This window comes from Sceloporus undulatus, chromosome 3 (assembly GCF_019175285.1).
Source record: "Sceloporus undulatus isolate JIND9_A2432 ecotype Alabama chromosome 3, SceUnd_v1.1, whole genome shotgun sequence".
Taxonomy (NCBI): domain Eukaryota; kingdom Metazoa; phylum Chordata; class Lepidosauria; order Squamata; family Phrynosomatidae; genus Sceloporus; species Sceloporus undulatus.
Window position 1 is genome coordinate 76,803,779 of NC_056524.1, and position 22,732 is coordinate 76,826,510.

Consider the following 22,732-nt stretch of genomic DNA (forward strand, 5'->3'; position numbering starts at 1 on the left):
TTGCTTCTTCATGATATATGTTGCAGAGGACCAGGATGAAAATAAACCCTAAAACAAGCCCTATAAAGACGATCCTCCAGCAAATCTGGAAGATGCTTACTAAGAAAATCCCATGGCAGTGGGACTCAGACCTTTTACCCTTGGGGTCCCCCTTTACATCTACACACAACCATCACCACCTCTCGCTTGATATAGTCTATGAATAAAAATATTTTGTTTATTTAGCGTGCATATTTTCATTTGCACATTCATGTATATTCATATTTTCACTTTTTATAATGAAATAACATTGTCCAAATCAGAACAGCTCCCCTTCGTGTCACACTTCTTTTGAGAAGAAATGGTTACCCTTTTTTATTTTTGTTAATTCTTTAGAACACCTTTGTCTGCCACCATCTCAACATTGAACTCATGGAATGATGTTGCTTTCTGATTTGATCCATGATATGTATTGTGTTCATGAATTTTTAACTTTTCACAATTTTTAAATTAAAAAATCAGAACAGTTTTATTTAACTAAAATTCAGTTTTTAACTCAATGCAGTGTAAAGTTTACATACAAAACAGTTTGGAAAGAGTAGGAAGGACCAGAGCCTCCATGTTTTATGCCCCCCTTGAGCATCTTACACACACACATCCTGGGGGGTCCTGCCCCACCATTTGAGAACCAATGCCCTATGGCCTGAACAGAACTGCTTATCTGAGTGGGAAAGCCCATTGAATTTAACAGTATTTACACATATATTAATTTGTCAACACTAGCTGGACTAGCAATTCAGTGTAGGCAATACTTTAAAAGTACAGCTTTTGTAATGCTGGTGCTGAAAGAAGAAGTTTATCTTAAGGAAAAAGTTGGAACTGAAGAATAAAGAGGAAGCTAGTAGAAATCCGTAATGGTTCCATTTATTAATATGTATATCACAAATACTCACAATATCAATGCATTCTTGTTGGCATGCTAGACAGAGGCCTTATTAAAAAATTTCTATTTTTTTTAAAAAGGTCTTAAACTTTTGCTCCCCACCCACCATTCTAAATATTCCACACACTCTTTTTGTTTAAAGTTTGATTGATTTGATAATGTATTTGGTGGCAACTTCAATGCAAGAGGAGAAAAAAAGAGGGAATAAAGAAGAAGAGGAAAGTTGCACCACAGCACAATTGGGTTGTCTAATAAAAAGGAAGCAAACTTAGGGGGTTCACAGTAAGCAAACAACACAGCTTTAGTAACAATATTACACAGGTTCATGTTCAGAGGCAAAATGCACTAGACAAAGGCCAACTGGCAAACGCACTGGGCATACAACATTGATTAAGAAACCAGGATGAAGCAGAACATCAAAAGAACAATTTCCCTCAATTGGATTTTGGATATATATATTTCAAGTATTTCATTCCATAACTGATTTCTTCTTGTTTGGGCAGATTTTGGGTTGGATGGGAGAGAAATAGATAGATTGAGGGGGAAAAACACCTTAGTAATGCAGTAAAGAAAACCAAGAAATTAAAAATTTAATAAACCAAAATAATATTTTATATATATATATATATATATTTGTATACAAGTTTAATATGGATGTGTGCGACATTTATTAACCATTGTGAAAGGCTATTTACGCCCCCAGTCACTACATGCACAGCCCAGTCATTGCTGTTAATGGATTACTTCTGTTAACTTTACAATGCAACTACAGTCTGACCAAGAACATACATATAGTGCCATCGTATGCAAAGCCTTCAGGATGGAGTGTACAGTACTGGATGCTGAATGGTTCAGGCTACTTCTGTGGCACGACAGTACTTCACGGAATGGTACACTACGCATGGTACAGAGTTAGAAGGTGGCAGCTTTCATGTGAGTGTATGTGTAGTTGTAGTTGTGTATGTGTGCTCTAACATTCTTAAGAAGTCTTCCAAGAATTACCCAGTTCCTGATTGAAAAACACCCCTGGAAAAGGACAGAAAAGAAAGGGGGAAAGTATTAAATACTTTAAAGTAACATCCAGTCTTGCAAAGGATGATTCTAGTGGTTAGATCCAATGGAAAGAAAGAGATCCACTATATGCATTCAACACTATTATTTCTGGCATATTAATAAGCAGAATACCAACATCAAGCACCATTTCAATTACTGGGAGGAATCTAAATGAGTGGAATGCATGAGCAAGAGTGTTTGCAGTCTATTTCAGTACTGCAACTGTGTACATCTATTTGTAAGGATGCTGCCTTATACTGGCCAGAACCTTCTGAAACTCAGTGTATCATATTATTTCCATATGTGGAACATGCTACAGCTGGCCATTCACCACCACCCTGGATGGCTATTCCATGGCTGGTGGAGAGTGGAGGGGGGACTAGAGAAGTGCCTGGAACAGGCCTTGTGCATTACAAAAGGGGCCGGGATGGGGCCGGAATGAGTGGGTGACGCATTTTACTGCACACAAAAGTCCCCATTCTGTTCCCCATCCGTCCCACAGGAGGCGATTTTTGAGAACTGTACAGTAACCGTTCCCAAAAATTGTTTCCTGTGGGACGGGTGGGAAATGGAACAGAAGGGAACGGAATGGGGGCTTTTGTGTGTGGTAAAATTCATCCCCCACTCGTTCTGCACTCATTCCCAGCCCTTTTCGTTCCGTTCCCAATCCACCCTGGTGCAATAAACTCTATGCCCCTGTAACTAGACATGAAATGATTCTATCATCTGCTGGAGTTTACTGGGGACTTCCAGAGGACATTTCACCTGGCTATGAAGATGCTTATCCAATCTCCCCTCTCTACCAGCCACAGAATGGCTGGGGGGAGGACGGCAGTGGCTCTGCAGTAAGTATTAAGGGTGGGGGCTTTGGTCACTGCAACCTCCACAACAACTGACATGCATAGATGTAATGTTGATTTACACCTGTATATGCCCCTAACAGGATGCCAACCACCTCACAATACCATTGGTCTATCTGCCCCAATATGGGCAGAACCCGGTTCTACTGTGTTAGAGACAAGATGCTGGAGTTCCATGACATTCCCATTGTGGTCTTTCAAACGTGTAATAACCAGGCCAATCAAGCTTAGCTTCTAAAATCAGACAAGATCAAGTGAGTTCATGGTGCTATGTTGTTGACACAAGGGAAGCATATCAACTTAGGACCAGGAAACAAATTCAGATAGGAAAGTGATTATTTGCATTTTGTAGTCTTGCATCCCTTTACTGTAAATAGATCAAGGTGCCCAGGGAAATGTGGCTAGGGATTCTATATTGTCCCCAAAATTTAATTTTTCCATGTTTTGCTAAGCAATTAAAAGTTAAGAGTTTTATTTATTTATTTCATTACAATTTTTAAAATCCCACCTAAGCTCTATGAATAAAAGAAATTAGCCCATACTAGAAAAGTTGAGAAATATTAAAAAAAAGCAGCAGATAGGTTATGAACCAAGAGGAAGACAAATTCAAACAGCAAACCATTCCCAATACTGCGGCGTTAAAAATGTTTCCTAAACATAACGTTATACCAATGAAGATGGGATAAATATAGAGCTCGACAGAGAAGGCCTTTAGTGCTTTCTTGCAAATGACACCTCAGATAGTGACAGGATATCCAAAGGTCTTCTCCACTGACCCCATGCATAGTCAGGAGATGAACTTTAGAAGCTTGGACCCTAGACACTGAGGCCTTTAAAACAAGAATGCACAATGAAGGGTGGTATGCGACCCATGGCTGTGCACTACAGTCTCCAATATATTGTATAAATCAAAATAATGTACCTTTTTTAATTTTAATCCCACTGCACAGCACTTCTTTTTGCAGATTCTAATATATATGTTTTGATCTACAATTTGCATTTTCATCTGCACTACAAAGTCCGCCCACTGTAGTCCAAGCAGCTGACTAGTCATATCTGTTTCAGAGAGAGGGAGGCCAAGGCATTTCAGTCACTTTGGGAATAGCATCCTGGGTAAGGCAATATACACACCTACCTTGTTACACCATCTCATACTGATTGGCAGTAATAAATCGGGACAAACAGCATGCCAACAACATTCCAATCAACTGTAAGGAGGAAAGAGAGAATTTTCATATGTGCAGTCAGGTAGCAGCATGAAATCCATATTGACATACAGAGAGGCTTTTTAGAATTGTTTTAATTAACTGAAATATATAAAAACACAAAATACAGTACAGTACAGGTACAGTATTACTTTAAGTGCGAAACAGCACCAATTGTTTCTCTGCCACATTCTAATTTTTTAAACGACACTATATTTTCATTATATTTGCCTCTAGGTAATTCAAGTGTTTCTTACTTGTTCAGTGTAAAACAAGGTATTTCCTTCCCATTACCATTAACTCAACATAAGCACCTAGTAGTCCAAATGGTTATAGCACAACATTATCATTTAGACCTTAAAATTTAGAGCCCAAGTTAAAATTGTAGTAGCCACAATTGACATCTTGGGATATGCACAAATCTCAATTCAGTTAAACACTGGTTATGTACCAGATGCAATTTAAAATACAATTAAAACACTATGGCCTGTTACAGAATGCCAAAATAAAGCTGCTTCGGGTCTCTTTGGAGGTATGCTATTTAAATGACGCATGGGTCCTAAGAGTCCAGAGGTCGCGCCAAAGCCATACTCCATTCCTAAGCACTGGAGTGCAGCTTTGGTGCAGCTTCCGGATTCTTAGGATGCATGCATCATTTAAACAGCATACAGTACCTCCAAAGAGAACCGAAGCAGCTTTATTTTGGCAGTCTGTAACAGGCCAATATCTCACAAATCCACCCACCTGCAATAAAAAGAATACAATTAAATTATTAAAACAAAGCAGACAATCGATGGAAGGCAACTGACATTCTAATCTGAGAAGGCCTGTCGAAAGAGATCCGTCTTGACCGCTTTTTTAAACCAGTCAAGATTAGCAATACTCCAGATCTCCTCTGGCAGGCCATTCCATAACTTGGGAGCAGCAGAGTAGAAGGTCCTCCAGGTAACAGCAGCCAACCTAGTTTTTGCTGGCTGCAGTAAATTTTTTCCCAGAGGACCTAAGTGTGCGGGATGGATTGTATGGAGAAGGTGATCCTGTAGGTAAGCTGGACCCAAGCCATGAAGAGTTTTAAAGGTCACAACCAACACCTTGTACTGTGCCCGCAAACTAATAGGCAGCCAGTGGAGGGACTTTAAGATCGGTGTTATATGGTCACCTCTAGATCTCCCGGTGGCCAGTCTGGCTGCCATGTTTTTAACTAATTGGAGTTTCCAGACTAAGTACAAGGGTAGCCTTATGTAGAGCGCATTGCAGAAATCAAGTTGTGAGGTTACCAGCATGTGCACCACAGTTTTTAGGTCTTCAGGTTCCAGGAAGGGGCAGAGCTGGCATATCAACTGAAGCGATAACAAGCACTCCTGGCTGTCACATCTATTTGAGCTCACATCTGAAGCAATGGGTCCAGGAGCACCCTCAAGCTGCGAACACAGTCCTTTAGGGAAAGTGTGACCCCTTTCAGGAATGGTTGACAAACCTCCATTCACGGATTAGGGCCTCTAACAGCAAGTACCTCTGTTTTATCTGGATTCAGTTTCAGTTTCATGACTGTGAACTCCAGGTTTTCCTGTATCATAGAGCTCCTGGCTTTAGCTGACACAGTTTGGTTCACAAGAGTCTTCTACCTCCTGCCATGTTGTTTGGATCACCAGATGGAATATGGGACTAGCTACTGTAACCTTAATTGTTAAAAGATCTTAGAGAAGAAAGATGCAGAACTGTGAGATGTCTCCTGTCTCATCATCTTTTAGCTGCTGCACACATACTCAGCCAGCACGTGCCTTCTTACTGGCCAATGGAAAGCAGCAGGCATGGCAGAAAAGCAGCCAGCTACATTCCTATAAGTCGATGCACTAAAGGATGATATCAGTGCTGTGTGTTTGTCTGTAGGAACATACCTGCATGTGTGTACACCATCCTGCCCCTTCCTCCCCTCTCCAATGGCCAACTTACCTTTTAGCTTCTGCATCCCTCCATACCTGGCCATTTACTGGCCATTGGAGAGGGGAGGAAGGGGCAGGATGGTGTAGACACATGCAGGTATGTTCCTATAGACAGACACACAGCACTGATATCATCCTTGGGTAGGGTGAGGAAGGGAAATTGCATAGTTCTGCCTGGCAGAACTTTACACTACATCTTCCTGCTACAGGATCTGGCTGCAGAATTAATGCAGTTTGACTCCACTTTAACTGCCATGTCTCAATACTATAGGATTCTGAGGTTTGCTGTTTTGTGAGATGTTTAGCCTTTTCTGTCAGAGAGCTCTGTGGCCACAAAAGCTATAAATCCCAGAATTCCATAGGATGGAGCCATGATAGTTAAAGTGGTGTCAAACGGCATTAATTCTGCAGTGTGGCAGCAGCTTCTGTTAACTATTAAAGATAAAAGAGCCATGTCCGGTATGCAATGTATATGCTGATGTGGCAAAAGGAGACAGCCAGACACAAAGTGGCTCCAGATTTTATAAGCAAGCATACCACCTGTGCAATCACTTCTGCATTTAGCTGGAAGCACTTCCTTGTAAAGTAATTTTAAAAACCTCCAGATTAAAGGTCCTTAATCTGCATTTTAAAGGTACAGATTAAAGGTGTGAATTTTGTCTGCACAACCAACATTTGCCATTGCCAAGTACTGGAAACAAGCATTCTTAGCAAAGGACTTTGGTGACACTTATTTATAGCATCCACAATTATTCCCAATGATATACTACAGCCGCTCTGTCTCATTCATTCTGTCCTTAGGGCATCTGATGTTATGGGATCATGAAAATTACTTGGCACATTTGTGTAACTTGATTGTGGAATATAAGAATGTTTAGGAAAATAGAGCAAAACATACAAACAATGGAAGTGTTGCTGTGCTTGTTAGTCTCAATCAGATTAATCTTCCAAATGTCTCAGTAACGTGTTTCATCCTACACTCCATCTGTCCAATCTGGCACTTCAAAGTATGGGAGACTTTTGACTGCCACAACAATACTGCCTTTTACATATTCCCATTGTGGGTTGACTTCCTCCAGTCTAGCACATCCCAAATCCTTCATGCTGCTCCGTTGAGTGATTCCTCAACTGATTTCATAAATAGGCTGGAAGTTCACTGGTTACCTTCCTTCTGAACATCCATGAAATTTGGAAATTTGAGTCCCATATTGAGAAAAAGATAGAATGTACACAATATACACAACAACACTTCCATTGTTTGTATTTTCCTAAACACTCTTATATTCTACATTCAAGTTAAACAAATGTGCCAAGTAATTTTCTTCATAATCTAGGGTTGTCAAATTGGACTAGGGATAAATTCCTGTAATTTTAATTCCTAACAGACCTACCATAAAACTCTGTCAAATTGGACAAAGGTACTTGTCCTCCATCATCTTCCACACCCCAGTTTACAACCATAGCCATCTCCTAAAATGACTACTGCCTTCCCAGTGGAGAGTAGGGTGCAGAAAAGCACCCATCTCTATTTTTGTCACATTGGCTGGGCATATCTGTGCATGCCCCTCCACCTCCAATGAGGCAGTAGTCATGTTGTAAGGGAATAATTGTGGTTGAAATTTGGTTAAATACACATAGAATTGCCTTCTTAGCAAATTTAGTTTCTGTGCAAGAGTCTCCATTTGTCTTCCTTTCATTCTTTTTGCATACAAATACTATTGGAAATATACAATCATTTTTATGAGAATGGCATTGTGGTATAGGAGCCATTCTTATCCTGGATTAATGCTCAGTTCTTTGTCCCACTGTTACCTCTGGTCAAACATGTTTTACAGGTTTACAGGTTTTTGAATGGTTAAAAAACGTGCAAAAGCTGTTTTCTAGTTTTCCAGCTTCCTGTGGGAAGAATGTACATATCAAAGACAATCAGAGTTACCTCATTTCCCCTTCAGCACTCTAGAAAAATTAATCTACAAACCTAATTGGTTTACACTGAAGTCAATAATAGACTGGAATGATTTTTGAAGTTTTATGTTGACTTTTTAACTTGTGTGGGTTTTTTAAGCGTTCAATTTAATCGTGTTTTAACCTTTATACTTTTTTTTAAGCTGTATTGTGCTTTTAAAAGGGTTTATGCCATTAACATCACTGCAGAAGTGCGGGGGGTGCAGATCACACTGTCTTCGATCCTGTGTTGGGACAAAGGCAGGGTGCTAAATAAATAAATAAATAAATAAGTGTTTGTTCAGTCCACAAAAAATGTATTGTTTTCCCTACAAACTGTCTTGTTCAGCATCTTTCCTGCAACCTTTCAATTCTCTGCAGGAAAAAACCAAATATTGATGCATGTAATCAGAGAAAAAACATGGTAATGTTTATGGCTTGAAGACTAAAGGAGCAGAAACAAGACTAGGACTCTGTATGTGGGACTCCCTGCTTCACCTCTGCTTGGGCACAAAGTTCACACAATAGTTCTGCACTATTCAAGGTCTCTCTTGGGATTAGGGCCTCCAAGAGGAGCTTTGGGTCTCACCATAAACACTTTTTCAGGGCTCCAAACTCAAGTTGCCAAGTTTTCTAAGCAACAAAATAAGAGAACCCCTCTCTTGCCAGGCCAATTCAAGACTGGCTGGTGCACACTCAACAGGCAGGCCTATATAAAGTTCATCTCAAGTGGGGAGCAAGAGCTTCAGGTTCCCACAAATTTAGAGATTTCACAACAACTCTCAGGAGAGGCCCTCATCCTGCAAAACCTGAGGTGGGCTTTATGTACAGTAGACCTGGCTCACACACTACTCACTTAAGTTACGTGGGCTTTTAGATTTGAGATTAGGAACAATAGGTACCAGACATACTTCCAACAGGCAGATCTCCACAGCACTCAATACACAATTTGAGAGCATTTTACTATCAACTAAATGCTAAGGGAGCAGCTTATTGTGAGTACAGCTTATGCCAACACTTTCTGTTCTCACCAAATAACAAAATATGAGGTTTGGGACTGCTCTGCTTCAAAGACAAAGCCATATGCAACACAGTCAAGCCTCAGCACTCCTTCTGGACCCTGGGCCCTAGGAATTAATACCAGGTTCTCCCCCCACCTTCCCTCCGGCCACCACCATTGCTGTTTGGGGTAACCTATCTCAAAAGAGAATAAATCAGCTAGGAGTTGTAAAGTATTTCACAACAACATTAGATGCTAGATAAATAATCTAGAAATAATGTGGTAGTCTTATTTTGCCAGTAGAATATTTTAAAGATCATTTCTTTTACAGGCAATGAAACTGTGTCTACTGCTGCCACATTACGGAAATGAAGCAACTTGGCACTACAGTGGTGCCTCGGGTTACGAAATTAATTCGTTCCGCCATTCCTTTCGTAACCCGAAAATTTCGTAACCCGAAACACTTTTCCGTTAGCACTGGAAAGCCTATAGCTGCACTTTGCAGCATTTGAATTTCGCGCCGAAATGAATTTCGTAACCCGAAAAATATTTCGTAACCCGAAACAGTTTTTGCCAATCCAACTTTTTCGTATCCCGGAAATTTCGTAACCCGATCATTTCGTATCCCGAGGCACCACTGTATTTTAAATGTCATGGCACAATATTATGGAATTCTGTGGTGGTTTTGTTTTTGTTTTTTTGAGATATTTAGCCTTTATTGTCAGAGAGCTCTGATGTCCCACCAAACTTCAAATCCCAGAATTCCATAGGACTGAGTCATGGAGGCTAAAGTGTTTTATTTCTGCAGTATGGCAGCAGCCTATGTCTAGATAGTTGCTTTGTTTTTAAAGAGTAAGCTAATATTCAAGCATCCTTCTTGTACCACCCTCCATGCCTGAATTCAGGCTGAGGCCCAGGTTCCAATTTTATGTACTGGTAGGTCTTACATTTTTCAACAATATGATACACAATGCTTGAGCTAAACTAATTATTTTTGTTGATCTGTGTCTCATACAATCAGTGTACAAATACATAAATTTGCTCAGACAAATTTCCAATAAAAAAACCCACAAAACAATAAAAGGATGCACATAAATTATAACATGGCCTCCGCTCAATAAAAAATGACCAGTTATTGTAGATTGTAAATGATTTCCAATACATTTACAAATAAATGCTGATACTCTGCATACTCCAAATAAAACCAGGTCAACATTCCTGCAAATTGTACTATAATATGTTCCTATGTCATAAGTCATCTAGCTATAATTCTCTCTCTGAAACACTGTGTTAGTGAACATGGCAACATAGCCTGAAAAACCCACAAAAAACTATGAATGCCGGCCATGAAAGCCTTTGACTTCACATTGTGTTAGTGACCTTTTAAACCACTAGCTACACTCTTGGTTCTTGTACAATTCACTTTCCCAAAGGGCAATTTTGACATTAACAGGCAAAATGTCCATCCACACAAATTTGTTTTAAAAAAATGTACATGGCCTTCTACAATTTCGATCAGTCCTCCTCTACCTCGTACCCCACCAATGGGTTGACTTACAACTCATATGATCCCCATCCAGTCAAACTAGCTGGAGATTATGGGAATTTTAGTCCAACATATGTGGAGGGCAGTAGGTTAATAAAGAGTGACTCAAGATGTTAATTTTACCTGAGACCAAAGTACAGTAGTTTGCCTTTCTCTTCCAAAAAATGCTTGTTAATGTAAAGTTATTCCAGGCAACAGCACTGACACCAGATTAAAAACAAAACAAATGTCGCTCAAATTGGTTTGCACAGAGTTCTGCTCAACAAGAAAGCCTATGAATATGATCTGTGCAGACGCTCTGAGGCCTGAGGCAGCTTTCTCAAACTCTGTGCTTAAACAATCTGTGCTATAGGAATAGGATGCTTTCATGTGGGTACAGCCCCTTTTTTTCCACTTCAGAAAGCCTGCATTTTATAGAAGCTGAACATTCTCTAAGTAATTGTGCAAAGAGCAGCAAGAAACAGTCAGCTGTGAAGGAGCAAAAACTAAAGACAGTTTCTTTATGGCAGATTAACTGCCTCTAAAGTAAAAGGCATGCCACTGTTTGATGTGTCCCCTGTGTTATTGATTACTATGAAAATACTCTCAACGTTACTTGGAGCAAAGAAAAGGATTAAATAAGGAAATGGTACCCAGTTCTCATATACACAGTATAGTGTTACAGCGTATGGACATTTACAGAGAAGAAAGTGGTCAAAGATACAACACCCTCCCTCCCATCCATACAGTGGGTCCTTGTTATGCACTGTGTTTTGGTTCCACACCCCCCCCCCCATGGATAACAAAATCCATGGATGCTCAAGTCCCATTAAATACAATAGCATAGAGCAAATGATGTCCCTTATATAAAATGTAAAATCAAGGTTTGCTATTTGGAATTTATACTTTTAAAAAATATTTTCAAGCCATGGATGCTTGAATCTGCAGATTAAAGAACCCATGGATAAGGAGGGCTAACTGTATATAGCACATTTGTATGTGTATATACCTTTGTTTTTGTTGTTTTAATTATCTGTTTTATAGTTTGTAACTTCTAATGGGATGTTGTTACTATTTTGTCAGTAATACGTGTTATGTCAGGTTTTTATATTGTATCACTTCTTGCTGTACACCGCTGTGATCTAATTTGGAATAGCGGTATATAAATAATTTATTATTATTATTATTATTATTATTATTATTATTATTATTATTATATTTTACTGGAAATCTTCTTTCTGGAAGAACTTAAGTCATGATCTCAGGAAAGCTGGCTAGAGTAACAGACTACATTAGGCAATATATTTTTGCCAGGTACTAAGAAAACTGCAGCTCATTGATGCGGGGAAGTCACTTGACAGGAGATGGTCTGAAGGCATCTGATGCAGTTCCCTTGCTAAAGCTAAACAAGTATGATGGACCTGGTCAGCAACAAAGTGGGGACCATGTGATGTTGAGGGCTTGTTTTTGGAAATGCTGTTTTATGTATAGGTTGTATATTAGAATACAAGGTAAGGAGCTATTGGGAAAGGGGAGAGGATGGAATGTTGGAGTGAATGCTAATTCATTGGCTGAATGTTTGAGAAGATTTGCATAAATCTGGTGAACGACACTTGAGAGTTCAGTTAGACTAGGGTTGGAGTGAGAGAAGGGAGTTTGGGTGGGGAGTTTAGTGTGGATAGTTTGGATTAGTCTAAGAGGAGTGTGAGAGAGGATGTATGACATTTTAAAAGTTGTATGTAATTAATATGTTGTATTATCTTTAACTTCTGTAAATAAAGAATAAAAGTGTTTAAACTCTGGAAATACTATCTGTCTAGGAGCTTGAATTCAGACAAAGTGTCTGTGGTAGCAGCATGAACATAGAGGTGCTCATTAACTACAGAAGTAGCTTCCACTCCTCATATGTATCTTGAGGGTATTTAGATGGTCCCCACAGCTGGTGTCACATAGGTGGGACAGAGGATGTCCTTTCATTGTGGCAGAGATAGGGATCTGAGATAGCCCTTATTCTGGGTAATTGCTGTGAGCACTGTGGAAGTCTTCACATTTGGAAAAGGGCAATAATCACACATTTGACTACAGTGGTGGGTTTGCCTGAGAAGAACCATCATGGTTGGTGCACGTAGGATTACCCAAGGGGAAAATTTCATAACTGTTGGAATAAAACTATTCCACAAAATACTATGGATGCCGGCCATGAAAGCCTTTGGCTTCACATGTTGGAATAAGGGTTGGAAAACCCACAGACCACTTCAGAAAATGAGGCATCCAGTAGATCCTTCATGATGGAAGTGACGAATTGACTCTTGATTTTGCCATTGTTCCTCCTGCAGCTGCTCTAAGTCTGCAGGAGCTCTGCTTTTGCACCACACGGAACAGTTCTGGGAGGAATCACCATAATATCAAGAGTGGATTCTCAACCCCACTTCCACCCCTCCAATTGGTCCTGCAGGAATCCCACCCACACTACCTTATGTTACATGATGGGGAAAATGGGATATAACTATAACAAATAAATCAATGTGTATCTTGCAATGCATCAGCTGAGGACACTGGTGGCTTCCATGTCAGTAGAGTGGTAAATCCACTCTGAATTTTCATCTAAGCTTTAAAGCTATCCAAAGTGCTGAATCCATTTTCGGGATATTATTCATCACCCTGGCATGGAAGCCATCAGGATACACTAGTTTTGTGAATTATGTATCTTAGTCAAACACCTCAACCATCTTCTTCCAGATGTGGAGTGCTCCTTCACTTCTCGTTTCTGCACTGACAGGGGCCAGGCTAAGAACTTGAGAACTGCCTTGATGGATCTTAATAAAAATGTCCATCTAGTACATTCTATTTACAACAGCAACCAAGGAGACATATTTCTGGAAAACTAACCACTAGGGTATGATTGGAACAATGACCTACTCATGCTTTCCTTTAGGATCTATGCTCAGTTATATAGTCTCTGAAAATGTATCCTGCATTTCCCTGTTAAGGATGCTGCAGATATCAACAGGCTTATCTTTCATGTATTTGCCCAACACTTTGGTAAAGCCATTTAAATTACAGTACTGGCTATTATCAAACACATTGTATGGTAGTGAATTCCACACAACAGTTGTATAAAAAATTGTCCTGATTCTACTACAAACCAGTGTTACTAAGTGACATAAAGATCTATTACCTATATATTAGGTCCAGGAGTAGAAACTGTACGGCTGAAGGGGGAATAATCTCCCCATATCCCCTAACCATTTTACCCCCTACATGCTATTTCGGGGGCCCTCACTCTGAAACAGCAACAAAATTTTTGTAAAAGTGATCAGAGAAGACAGCTTGTTAGCCAAAAACATCACTTCTGGTCACATGACTTTGGTCTGCCAGGGAACTGGAGAGACCAAACTCCCCGTCCCCAACCCTAGAGTGCACCCTCTTCTGTTTTCAGTTTTCTGGCGGAAATTCTAAAGGGGAAGGGGTTTGAAGAAAAGATTACACTGAAGCTAGGGACTTTTATATGTCAAATTTTCAGCTCTTCATCTCTGTGTCCATCCCCCACCCATCATAGGGTTTGGTATGCTTCCCATTGGAATAAATTGGAGGGAAATAGATTAGGCTTAGAAGGTGAGAATGTGTAGTGGCTTGAAAGTTGGACTACAACTCTGGAAACCAGGGATGGAATCCCTGCTTCACCATAAAAACCCACTGGGTGATCTTGGGCAAGTCACACCCTCTCAGCCTCAGAGGAAGGCAAAGGGCAAATTATGATAAGGAAACCCTGTGACTGGTTTGCCCACATTTTTTAAAAAAACCCAAATGCTTAAAATAACTCTTTGGGATTGTATATTTCTATGACCTCCCTAATTTGTTGTATCAGAAGAGGTTGTGGTTGGCTTGCCCACAATCCTTCCTAATAAGTAATTACAGTCCTAGTCCCAAGGGATCAAAAATAGTTAGCTACCATTACAGGCTGGGATTCACTAAAGCAGTTATGAATGCATAACTATCATAGTTAGATAGCTACGTAGTGTTTCCCAGCCTAACTTCCCAAATCCCCATTTAACAGGCAGCAGACACTGAGATCAATGGGATATGATCCTCTATTGATGGGGAAGTAGCTGACTGATGTTCCCACCCCCTTCTGCGAGTGATCTCCCATGTCACAGCCAGAAGCAGAGTCCCTCTCACAATTCCCCCTTGCACTGGTGATTGCTTGTACAATGAGGGATGGGAAGGTCAGTAAACTGCTTTTCAATTGATAGGGGAACAGCCCCCCATTAATTGCAGTAGTTACTGCCTGGTAAGTAAGTATTGGTGGATTTTTCACAGTCCCTATTTCTCCCCCAAACTAGAAAACAGAGAGGGATCATGAATATGACCGAGTCATGAATCTGTAACTCTAGGTTACACATGTTGATGCAAACATGAGCGCGCTGAGTAAACATGGAAGCCTTGTGTTGAAGATAAACAACTGTTAGCTGCCGGAGCATGCCAGGAAAACAGCTGCTAGAAGAAAGGCACACCGACTCCTGGCTTATCTTCATAGAGGCACTTTGTTTATTTGTTGCCAAAGACACACGCGAGAACAATCACCAACACCATCCACCAACTATAAACCCACAAAATGTACAAACGGGCATCTGAGTTTATATACACATTTGCCATGTGGCAATCTAGCTCAACCCCTTCCTGTACAATTTCCTGTGCATCTTGGAATATCTTCCCCCTTGCAAAGATGACACAGTATATTTACATCTTGCTATGTCCTCTCTGGCACACACTGTGACCTTGGACATCACCTGCTGGTTTGAGTCCCAGCTGCAGCCAATTCTAGGCTTCTGCAAAGTGAATAACCAAAAACACATCCCCGTACGTACCTTAGTGAATTCTGGCAAAAAAAAATTTACAAAGCAAAAGTTTTACTTCCCTATTACTCACGAGCAACTGAATTAGGTACTTTTGATGTTTGCTTTTGTAAAAATCTGAATGCTACAAATCTCTGGCCTCAGTGCCCAAAACAAAATATGGGGAAACAGCACAACAGCCAGAACCTGAAGGACTGTAAAATTTCTTCATTACTTCAGTAGTAAGGTCACTACCCTGAAAGTAACTAAAGTTACTACTACCTGACAAAATGAGTGAAAATATTCTTCATTAAGATACAATCATAATATAATGGGGTTATAAGTGTTCCTGGAAAATGGAATTACAGGTCTACCTCGGTCCTCGGTTAATAATATAGATGTGCTCCCAGGAATTACTTCTTCAACAGAAAATTTGCAACTAGAGGCAGAAATAACATTGAAAGAATAGGGATAGTTTCCATACTACAAAAAGAGTAGTTCAATATATTTCAGGATTTTTTAAAATCTAAAACTAACACTATGCCCATGTCAGGTTGGGCAAGCCTCGTAGAGGTAAACAAAAACAATAACCATCTGGAGAGTACTTGAAAGCTTCTTCCAAAATGCATCCAGGGATGCTTTATCAGAACCCTCCAGTTCTTATGATTTCCATTTTGGTGGTCAAACTTATAGATCCATGCTTTTGTGACATGTTGAGGACAGCTGGTGAGGCAAGCATATCTGTTCTCCCTTTCGATCACTGTTCGGCTCTTCACACATGCTCAGTAAGGTATTCTGGAGCAGGGACGTAGCCGGGGGGGGGGGGGTCGTGGGGGTCCGGACCCCCCCCCTTCGGTTAGAGAAAATGAATGGTGCATGTTGCTGCACTGCTGCCCCATTATAATGGTGGCACTTTGTCTGGACCCACCCCCCCTTCCCAAAATCCTGGCTACGTCCGTCTGGAGGAAGCTACTGTTTAGCTTAAATGTTGTAGGCAGATGTGTACAGCTGCAGTAATGCAAGCTATGGTAATATCAGCTGGGAACCCCATTTCCCCCAGCTTTATTGCACTATTTATTGCATTATAAAAGTGTCTGTTTCTCCAGCCATTCTTCACAATATTCCCAGTGCCCGTGCTACTAAAAAATTCTAGCTAGACAGAGGATAAGAATGAAGAGAGAGCAGCGCTAGATGGGTGAAGAAAGGAATTTCTTTGCCAGAGGCTTTGTCAATTGAGGTATGCCTGTAATTACATGTAACTAGTCTCAAATGTGGCCTTTAGACCCTTTCAACTTTATGGATTATGTTACAATGACTAGTAATAATTTAATGTAATCTGGAGCTAAACACACACACACACACACACACACACACACTTTTAAGATAATCATAGCAAGAAGCTGGAATTAATTCTTCTTTGTTTATAGCAAGAGAAATTTAATTAAATAACAGAAAGGCCTCATTGTACAAGTTCTCAAGGAAAATAGCATTAGTAACATATTGCTCTCCTGTTAACATTTAAGTACAGCATTTAAATACAATTTTTATAGCAAATGTTAATTATTTGGGTTCCACTGAAATAATTTCAATTCTGTTGGTCTCAGATATGAACCTACAAATGAGACACACCTGGGCATATGCTTTTGTTTTAAAAATGACTGATGGCTCTCTCAATTTGATATTTCCTTTCTGCAAAAGTCAGCTGGAAAAAAAAAACCCTATGCAAACCATGGATCAACTATTTGGCATGTGAGTTGTTTACAGTCCATTTAATCCAGTGTTTTATTAGGTTAACCTTTATTTGACCCGATGGAAGGGTGTTTTCTTTTCTTTCCTAGAGGCAGTCATTAGTTGGGCTGTAACTGATATTCCCAAGGAGAAATCCCATTTAAGTTGGAAAAAGAAAAATCAATGAACAGATGACCTAAGAACTAACAAGCATTTTGAGGCCTGTCCCTTAGCCCAATCCTGCCCTGAAGCTGAAGAAATAAGCAAACATACCTTGCCTTCAAAATACTAAAATTGTATACCTGTGAGAATGCAATTCCAAACGCCACTCCAGCTATGATTCCCATATTTGTCTCCATAAAATTGGTCACCAGATCATAACAGCCCTGGGAAGAAAAGTCAGCCAGTTATTCTTTGAAGGCATATCCATTTACCTGTAATGTAACTCGTTCAACTAAGGGTTAGATAGTTTAACATGTTCAACACCACAAAGTATACCAATGAGCAATAGAACATAACAGGAATAGGTGAATTTGATACAATTTATTGCTTTATATCATAATTCCACTTTATGATGGGAATTGTCTACATGGGGCCAAATGAAATGGTCTCATCACATTTTCATTATTTCATCATAACAGTATTCGTTTTAGCCTATTTACTTACTGTACCCACACTATATATTCTCATAAAGATGGTTGCAAAATTATCATTGACAATATGATATAACAAAACACCATTTTCTGAGAATATTTTCTAATGGATTCATGGACATCTTTATTCAAGTTACACAATTATTCCCTTATTAATATCTTACAGAGAAAAAAGTGTTTCACTACACTTGGCATGTGTTCTAAAGATGAGAGCCACTGTACTTTATAAGTTAAAGCTCCCCTGGCACTGTTAATTTGTTTGTATAATAAACAGTGTATCTAAATCTATAACAAGACATAAGTGACAGCAAAAATCTGCCTGGCCAATCCATTATCCACATTTCATCGGCATATAATCCATCTTTATCCCTGTAATACACCAGCCTCTCGCTGCTGGATCACAGTTCTTGTGTGGTCTTTAATCTAGCTTTCAGAACATGGATAGGAGGTCAATTGCTTGTGATGACAACCTGAGGCTTTTGTTTGTTGAGCCAAGTGTGAATAATCAAACATGTAGAGATCTGGCAGGAGTTAGGGCAGAGGAAGGACATACCAAAGAAATCCTCTAGCTAGGACAGCTGACAGTATCCGAAAAAGCTCCAACTTGATATTATACAACTAGTAGTCTAGAAGCCAAATCCAGTTATGAATGACACCCACTTGACCTACCACTCATGCATGATATGACAATTGGCTTATACGTCCAATATTTCTTCTCAGCATATAAAGAAGTTTATAAAGAGCACTAAAGAAGTTGAGAAGGTTTGGATTATGTCATAGCCCAAACTTGAACATAAATAATAAGGTGCTTTGTGTTGATGTCATCTTGTATTTTTCTGGTGAATTATAATAGGAATGGTATCAGGGCTTGCTCTTATTTTCAGTATTCATTCCTCCACCCACTATGCTGGGTTTTAAAGTTGTCACTGCTGATCTGACACAGTCTCTGATATTCTGCCCGGGTTCTTGCTTGATTTTTCCTGAGAAGCTGCACCTTGCCTCCTGTTTTTAGTTCAATGTCACTCCAAATGAAAAAGGTCTTGTGAGGCAATAGCAGAAGAATACTAATCAGGAAATGCCACTGGTTAGATCAAAAATGGGTTATTGAATAAAGCAGACCAGAGCTCTCCTTGGAAGCTAAGATGATCAAGTTGAGACCATCATACTTTGGTCACATAATGAGAAGACACGGCTCACTAGAAAAAAAAACACAATAATGCTAGGACAGATAGAAGAGAGAGGAAGACTACAGACCAGTTGGGTAGACTCGATCAGGAGGGTTATGGCCAAGGACATGCAGGATCTGGGCAAGGCAGTGGAGGATAGGGATTCTTGGAGATGTCTCATCCACAGGGTCACTATGAGTCAGACTTGACTCAAGGGCAGCTAACAACAACAACAGGTCAAAAAGAATATGAGAAAGTCACAAGGTACTTCTTCTTTTGGAACTGAATGCTCTTTTTCATGAAAAACCTCAGGGATCTCTGTGACATCATAGGCTCTACAGCAATGGCGGAGAACACCTTTAAGATCGAAGGTCATCATCACTACACCAATGGTAGGAAGCCTCTCTCAGATAAACTCAAGTTCAGAAAAATTTAGAGGAACTGCATTCCAGCAGTGGGCAGGACCAAAGGTAAAAGGATGAGACCCAAAATATCAGAAAGGTTCAGCTTACACCTTTTACTGCCAATAACTAAGCATTAAGAGAAGCACTTTCTGAATGGTGGGGGACACATTTAAAATCTGGGGAATCATGGAAAAGACGAATTTTATTGTTTACATTTTATTCTATTGCCTGGATTTTATTACTGTCCCCAGACAAGAAAGAAGTGGCCTCTGCCTATATTGGCCATTTCCTGACTATCTTAACTGACAACGATGTTTATCACACTATACTCTTAAAGTGCTACTATTCCACTTTGACTCCTCTAGCTGCCTCCTGTTGCATTCTGGTATTGGCAGTTTTAAGGAGGGGTATTTAGAATTCTCAGGCTCTGCCTGAGAATTCTAAATACCCCTCCTTAAAACTGCAAATCCGAATGCAACGGAGGCAGCTAGAGGAGTCAAAGTGGAATAGTAGCACTTAAGGTATAGTGTGATAAACATCACAAAAACAACATCTTGAAAAAATGTAGGCCTGTGACTCTAACATTGTTGGGGTTTTTTTGTTCTTCTCTTGTATATTTTTTTAACACCTTTGTCTGATAAGAAGCCAGAGGGCTTCAAAAGCTTGCATGTTATATTTTGTGCATTTGGTTGGTCCCCATAAGGTATCATTGTTTGTGGATTTTGGATGTTATTGTAATGGCAAACATGGCTACCCTTGGATTATTTGTTAACCATTATTTATGATGAGAAAACACAGCAAGGGCCGTGGGGGTGGCTTTCAACTAAGCAAGCAGATTCTCCCCAGGCTAAACAGCTACATCTCAATAACAGTATCACTCTCAAGGAACTTCCCTGCCCAAGCAGCTCACCTGTGGTGAGAATCGGCTCCATCCCTAGCTGAAAAGGTTGGCTCAGTTTATATTATTCAAGATATAACCCATTTCCTTTATAACATTACAGCGTCTTCTTTTTTTTAACTTCTGAGTTATTTATCCCCTAAGGAAGATTCCAAGAACAAGTTTCCAATTTTGTACCATAATAGAAGATGGGGGATTGTATGGTAGCCCTCTGGATGTTGTGGATTAAAACTCCAGCAGTTTTAGCCAGCATATCCAATACAGAGGGATGATAGGAACATTGAGATATTCACCACTCACCAACATTGACAGATTCACCATTCAGTTCCCACCCTGTTGTGTAACATTTATAATGGGTAAATGACTGCAACAATAGCACTGGCAACAATCTCATAACATTAACACTCTTAAATGATGGTTTGGAAAAGTTCAAGAGTCTGCTCTTCCTGAGATACTTTGGCACATTACACACGCGCACAAAGTACGCGCTCCATGCGTACTGGGTTAGAAAGGGGTGTGCTAGGGTTGGAAGAGTCTTACCTTCCTATGGCCCGTCTCTGTACACCGCGGAGCGCGTAGTAAATGCGGTGCCATCCACACGGGGGTGCCATTTTGAGTCTTCGGACACACAGTGTCCAGACGTCGCACGGCGGTTAGTGACACCACGAGTGCGCACCTCATGGCGCCACTTCCAGGTGGCAAGAAGAAGCCCCATTTTGGTGCTTCTTCTTAGTTGCACGTGGAAGCCTCATGGTCTGGCCGCTGGGGCTTCTCGGCGCAGCTAAAGATGGCGGCACAGAGACCGCCCACTTTTGGGCGGTCTGTAACGCGCCCCAGTTTCTTTTTCCACAAACCTTGACAAGGACAAAAACAGAAAATAAGTTCTACTCATGTAAGAAAGACAGTTACAGGGCGGGGGGGGAATTGTATGTTGCATAAACCGGAGTGTGAGCAGAAAACCATGAAAATCATATTTTCACATGTTTATGCATCTAGTTTGCTTTCATTCACAGCCCCCAAAACCCATGGCTGCACAACCCCTTTTGGTTCAGGGTCACTTTTTGCTGTGTTCTGCCTTCAGCACTACAACTCCAGTAACGTTATAACAGTGCGGTAAACATAACTAATGAAGCATGGTGCTTATGTCAATCACACCTATTTTCTCAGTTCAATCCGGCACATGACCATCTTCAGAACACAAGTGTGAAAAATGGGAATGGGTTGGTGGGGAGTATTGAAGGACAGATGTGATGACTGACATAAGTACTGGGAATCTGAATCTACTTGCTGCCTTGTCAGCTCTTGTCTCTAGAGTGGAAATCTTCCATCCGCAGAAGAATCATGTGTAAGGAGGGTACCTCAAAATCCATGACAGAACCTTTTAATGGCAGGCATACAGTAAACACCTCTTTTCTGATTATATCCGTTCATGAACCTTGCCAGTGAGTAAGGCTGAAAAGGGCAGAATTGTTGCCAACTCTGTTCATGTCTATTTTTCAACACATTTCTCATTTGTATCTCAAGCAAGATACAAAAGTACCCTAAGTGGACCATATTCCATGGATTAATCCATCAGTTTGCTTATATACCACATTCAAATATTTTAATCTCAAATTCCTTCTATCCTGTCATTAGGAAATTAAGGATTATTATTTATTTATTTGCTAAATTCTTATCAAAAAAAATGAATGAAATTCTTAACCCCTTGCACTGGCTCATTCAAACGTACAGCTACCATATTCCCAGCAGGAAGGAACCAGGTTGTATCTGCTGGTGATATAACCAATAAAGAATTGGAGGACTGTAAAAAAAAAAAAAGTTGAGCCTTTCACAAGAAAAGAAAGCTGAAAGGAGCAAGAGATCAGTGGCTGGAAATTCCGCTTGTCAAAAGGCACTCTTTCATGACCATCTCACTTGGGAAGAGGATGGAAGTGTGTGTGGCCGCATGTGGAGAGCCATGGAGAAAGCCACTACTCTCCCACTTGATTTGACTTTATTTTGATGTAAAGTTGAGGCTTTCATGGCCGGCATCCATAGTTTTTGTGGTTTTTCGGGCTATGTGGCCATGTTTATTTTGTCATGTGTATAGGCTTAATAATGACTCAAAATCAGCACTAAGTAGTAAGGGAATATCCCAGAGGGATTCAAACCCAGACTTTTAAAGCTAAGCCTTCAAAACCTGTGCCTTGGATGGGCAAGCCTGCCCATTCTTGCTCCCCTTTGTATTCATTAAAAAAAAATCTGTGTGTATTTGTGAAGACACTTGCAAAATTTCAGAACATGCCCAACAAAAAATCAAACCAAGTGAAATTCTTGCCCATTCCAGCTCCTACCTTCTGATTTATTTAGTAGGAGCAATCGTCATGTTACGAAGGTCCAGAGGATTACAATCACTGGAGTTCATGCAACAGCTTGGTGGGATGCCATGTTCATTAAATATTGGCTAGTGTTCCAGTTGTATGTTCTGGACTCCACAGCAACTCAGCTAAAAAGAACAGAAAGGATCACATGGAGAAAAAATAGTTTCATAGGCAAGAGCTATTCTGTGCCTTTCCCCACAAAAACTACTGGTACATTTTTTAAAAAAACAATCCAG

The 22,732-nt window shown here is 40.2% G+C and overlaps 1 protein-coding gene across 1 annotated transcript in view; it reads right to left on the reverse strand.

The window, feature by feature from the left end:
* Window positions 1–886: 886 nt before the first annotated feature.
* TSPAN7 (tetraspanin 7) overlaps window positions 887–22,732 on the reverse strand; it is a 123,779-nt gene continuing 101,933 nt past the window's right edge. Inside the window, 5 exon segments of the mRNA XM_042460869.1 lie at window positions 887–1,948; window positions 3,971–4,043; window positions 17,318–17,401; window positions 22,470–22,480; window positions 22,483–22,621. Coding sequence (XP_042316803.1) covers window positions 3,975–4,043; window positions 17,318–17,401; window positions 22,470–22,480; window positions 22,483–22,621 — 303 coding nt within the window. The 3' untranslated portion in view covers window positions 887–1,948; window positions 3,971–3,974.